Here is a 4596-nt window from a genome sequence, read left to right as displayed (position 1 = left end):
CCCCCTGCTGCCCCCGCTAGGCTGCCGTGCTGCAGGCGGCTTTCCGGGCGCATCCGGCACGGGCGAGGCCATTGTCTAGCGGAGTGTGCAGCCCGGACCCCCCTGCCGTGCCAAGCCCTCCCACCCAGGTAACCCTCAGGGGCTGCATACGGGCCCAAGTCCTAACGTTCTCTCTCCATTTCTTCCCACGCTTTGTCAGCGGGACAAGCGCAGACGCCTTTGGGTCCTCGCGTCCTGCCTCGCCCTCCAACCCCTGGCACCTGTGCCCCCCCCAGGGTTGAGCTTCAGGAGCCAAATGGCGTTGAGGTGCTGGGACATCGAGTACCGTGTCCATCTTGGGGTCAAGACAGAGGCTTAAACTACAGCAAAGATAGGAGTCCCTCCCCTGTGAAAACCACCAGACACCGATTCTAAGAATCTCTAGAGTCCAAGTAACCCGCAGTCAGGAAACTGCTGACGAAATAGTTAGTAACGAGGGTAGCCACCCGAATCGGAATTGCGCTCCTAACCTGGCGCCGAGGGTCCACACGTAGGAGGTGGCGGGGGTTCACGCGGTTCTCTTCCCCACCGTCGCTGCCCCAGGACTCGCCCGAGCCCCGCGTCCCGAGCCCTGTCGTCCAGGCCGAGGGGGACCCATGGCAAGAGGAGGCCATCACCATCATCCAGTCTGCCTTCCGGGCACACCTGGCACGGGCCAGGCACAGGTAAGTCCACCTGGCAGGCCTACCTCTGTTCTGTATCGCAGGGCAGTGCCAGACACCTGCGGGGGCTGCCCAGCCAGAAAGGCACAGGGTGTGTCACCAGAGCATAAGCTACACTCACCCACCCGGGTGAGGTGGGCCACAGGTTCCAGTCCTCGGAAAGAAGCCTTTCTAGGACCGTTTCCCCCTGCTGGGAGAAAACAAATGGGAGGGGTTAGATACCGTGCGGTTCAGGGAGCCCTCGGGTTGCAGACTGCCTGTCGGCCTGTGCCGATGCCCTGCCCCTTTCTGAAGGACACCATGGCGTGACCCGGGTTCAGGAAGATGTGGGTGTCGTCAGAAGCCTTTCTGCAGCAACACATTCTTGTCAGTGGCGCCATGCCTGCCGGATCCGCCGGGGCTTGGTCGGGACTGTCCCGGCTGCAACGGCTCAGAACCCTGTATGAGTCACCTCGGGCAAAGAGTGGGACTTACAGCGGGCCAGGGGCCGAGCTCGGGTTGGGGCCCGTCCCTGGTGCAGCCAGCCACGGCCGGGGGTGCAGGGGACACGCCCGAGGCCCCTCACAGGGACCTGGGCCCGCCGGCCTCGCACGATGTCTCAGGACCTGGGCCCGTCGGCCTCACACGATGTCTCAGGACCTGGGCCCGTCGGCCTCGCACGATGTCTCAGGACCTGGGCCCGTCGGCCTCGCACGACGTTGGCCTTCCCTAAAGTCAGAATCAGCTAGTCTCTCTCTCTCTCCCAGTGCTGCTGGTCCAAGAGCTGCCACTGCAGCGTTTCCCGACAGACCGGCTTGCGCCCCACACAGTGCACCCTCCTCTCTGCCCTTCCCTGCAGCCTCTCCTGGTAATTGCATTTCACTTTGGATTTCACGCGAGGGGCAGCTGGCCTTCCGAGGTTTCAGCCAAAAGAGCCGCCACCGTCCCAGAAGTTGGGACGTGTAAAGTCGTGTAAGGGGGCTTGTCCCGCGGCCACCTGCGAGCTGGGTAACGCCTCGGCCACACCTTCCTGTCACTGCTCCGTCCCTGTCCCTTGGGTCGCAGGGGAAAGAGCCGGCCCCAAGCGACTCCCCAGAGCCCGACAGGCTGGCCGGTTCCGGGCTCAGTGACCACAGGCCACGCAGTCGGAGCTTCGTGGTTTTGATTTTTATTCTCAGCTCTAACTAGAGCAACGCGGTGTCCCTCCTTTGGGCCAATGTTTTTCCTGTTTGTTGGTTTTAAGTAAAACTTTGCTTGTATTTCCTTTTCTGCTTCATTAAGATCCAATAACTGTCAGTGGAGAAATCCCTGGACTGGCAGGGGCGCACAGCCCATGGTGAGGCCCGGTCCCAGCTCTGCCCCACTCCAGACTCGGGGTCCTCCCCGGGGCTCCCTCCTCCCGTGCGAGAGCCCGAGGGTTGAGCGAGGCCCCTTGCAAGTCGCTTTCAGTCCCCAAAAGTATAATTCTGCCTGTATTTCGGGTCCTCCCTCCCTCAGACTGTAACCGGGACACTTGCTTGGACCATCTCTGTACGCCAGAGGTGGCGGTGTGAGGTCAGGGACTGTCGCTAGACACCGCAGTCTTGAGTCTCGTTTGCGAGCGTGGCGCGCAGGCTGAGTTCTGAGGTCGCAGAGGTGCAGTCGGAGAAGGGCAGGCGCAGGAAGGGCATGGTGCTTCACAGCGAGGGAGAACTGCAAAAGGAGCCGTTTTTCTGAACAGAAGTGTCAGCCTGGGAAGACGGGTGGGTGCCACGAGCCTGTGAGGATGGGAGCCTCCCGCGTGCCTGTCGTTTCAGGGCAGGAAGACAGCGAGGGGAGCAGCGGGGAGACCGCGGAGGCTCTGGCTCCCGGGGACGGAGCACCGAGGCCATGGGGGCCAGGGGCACCGGCAGCCCCGCCGCCCTGCTCTGGTAAGTGTCGGGTCGCGGGGGCCCTTCCGGGGCTTGCCTGAGCTGGAAACCGCCACGTGTGAAAAATCGCACTCTGTCCCGTTCGGTCATCTTGTCTGGCTTTGTCAGAGCGAACTTTGAACTTTGAGGTTCTGTCCAAAACCTCCGTCTGTAAAGCTCCCCAAGGGCTGCATAATATTCTCCAAAAACCAGTTTCAGTCTGATTTCACCAGACCCTACGTTTGGCGACCTTTAGATTCTTCGATCAGGGCTAAAGTGTCTGTGTATGCCGCCCTTTTCTCCTCCTGTTAAATGCTTGTCCTTGCAAAGTGGCAGCTCATCATCCTGCCTGAAAAGTGCCACCGCCGGCCTCGTTCGGGCCCTTGTTTACACGAGGAAACGGTCTCTGTGAAAACTGAACAAGCCCTTGTTTGATCTGATTGTGAAAGTGTTTTTAAAGGGAAAGAAAAACCGAAGCTAACCTTGAAAACTGATGTTTTTAATTTCATAAGGTTTTCCACTCTCATAGTTTTCTTGACAGTTACAGAAAAAAAGCTGACACAGTTACAGTATCTGCAGCACGCCGGGTGGTGATTTCCTTCCCTCTTTTATCTCAAGTCAGGGACTCGTTCCTTTTTTACTGGCACTTTGTGAAGCAGTCAGAGCAGAGGCCCTCTTCTGGGGCTGGGAGCACGGGCCCCAGGCCCCAGGGGGAACTGCCCCTTCCTCACATCCCATCCAGGTGGCCACTGAGGGCGGAGGGGGTCTGCAGGGTGGTCGGCAGGCGCATCCCAACCTAGGGTCGATTACGATTATGGGATTTGAAGAGTTCAGATGTGCGTGAAGAAAGGAGCGGCGAGAGCTCGCGGGTGGTCCCTGAGTGTTGGCCTGGCCTGGCCCTCCCCGTCCTCCTGCGGGGGGGCGTGTCCTCCCAAGGAAGCCGGGGGCCACCGGCTGCATCTGCCCACGAGTCACAGCCGGGCCGCCCGGGCCGCAGACTCCCGGACGCACGCTGCCGTGAGGGCGACGTGCAGAGAATCCCCGCCGCCGCCGACTTGAGCCTCCCCCGTGCCGCCAGCCTTCACCTTTCGCGGCTGTTTTGCTTTGGGGAAACTGGCCGACGCTTGGGAGCTGAGCGCAGAGGGTGCGAGTAGGCCCTAACGAGGGTGGCCGCGTGGCGTGGCGTGGCGTCCGTCAGGCCTGCCCCGCCGTCCCTCGCGTGTCCGCCCCCGGCGGCGCTGAGCGTGGCTGTGACCATCGTCCCTTCTCTGTTGCAGCGCAGCCCTCTCCCTCGGGGCTGCAGCGCGCCGCGACTCCACCCGCGGAGGACGTGAACTCCGACGACTCCGACGAGATCGTCTTGGCTCCGCCTCTGCCCACGAAGAAAATCGCCTCCCCGCCCTAGGTCCCTGCGGTCGCCCGGCACGTGGCGATGCCCTGTCCGGGCAAAGGTTAGGTTCAGAGGACAGAAGCACTCAGACCGGAAAGGAATTTATCTTGTGAGGAGGACGGCACCTACTCGACACCTCACCTCCGTCCCCGGTTTTTCTCTTTCGTTTTGCCCGTTTGCTTGTTTGTTGAGGGAACCCCGAATGCCTCTCTTTTATCTCTGGGAAGGGGTCGCCTACGTTCCGCACCCCCGGCTGCAGGCCTGCGCCCTCCCCCCGCCCGGTGGTCTTCATGCCGGACAGACACACCTGCCCGGGCTGGGGGGCAGCAGGGGGCACGGCCGAGACACGTCCTCTCGGGGCACCTCTGGCCACCTGCGGCCGTGCAGGCGAGGGCTGCTTCGTGGGCGCTGACGCCACACGGCCGCCGGCTCCAGGACAGGCAGTGCGCCTCAGGGGAGAGCTGATGCGAGAACCCTCGCTCTCAGCCCGAACGGAGGGCCCTGCGCACCGCGGAGCGCTTAGTCCCGGGCCACCCCTCCGCCTCCCCGTCGCCAGCGGGACCCCGGCGCCCCGACGGCGCGGCAGCCCTTCTTGTGTTGCACCTCAGGGGCTCCGGCTCAGACTTGTCCTTCTTTC

At 62.3% G+C, this 4596-nt stretch overlaps 1 protein-coding gene across 1 annotated transcript in view; it reads left to right on the top strand.

Moving 5' to 3' along the window:
- Positions 1-3974, top strand: part of IQCE (IQ motif containing E) — a 39490-nt gene extending 35516 nt beyond the window's left edge. Inside the window, exons 19-26 of the mRNA XM_007467425.1 lie at positions 21-128; positions 583-704; positions 746-830; positions 1222-1398; positions 1746-1806; positions 2477-2590; positions 3648-3719; positions 3847-3974. Coding sequence (XP_007467487.1) covers positions 21-128; positions 583-704; positions 746-830; positions 1222-1398; positions 1746-1806; positions 2477-2590; positions 3648-3719; positions 3847-3974 — 867 coding nt within the window. The remainder of the gene's footprint in view (positions 1-20; positions 129-582; positions 705-745; positions 831-1221; positions 1399-1745; positions 1807-2476; positions 2591-3647; positions 3720-3846) is intronic.
- Positions 3975-4596: the final 622 nt, after the last annotated feature.

This window comes from Lipotes vexillifer, unplaced genomic scaffold, assembly GCF_000442215.2.
Source record: "Lipotes vexillifer unplaced genomic scaffold, Lipotes_vexillifer_v1.1 scaffold1451, whole genome shotgun sequence".
Classification (NCBI taxonomy): domain Eukaryota; kingdom Metazoa; phylum Chordata; class Mammalia; order Artiodactyla; family Lipotidae; genus Lipotes; species Lipotes vexillifer.
This window is presented reverse-complemented; position numbering and strand designations above follow the sequence as displayed.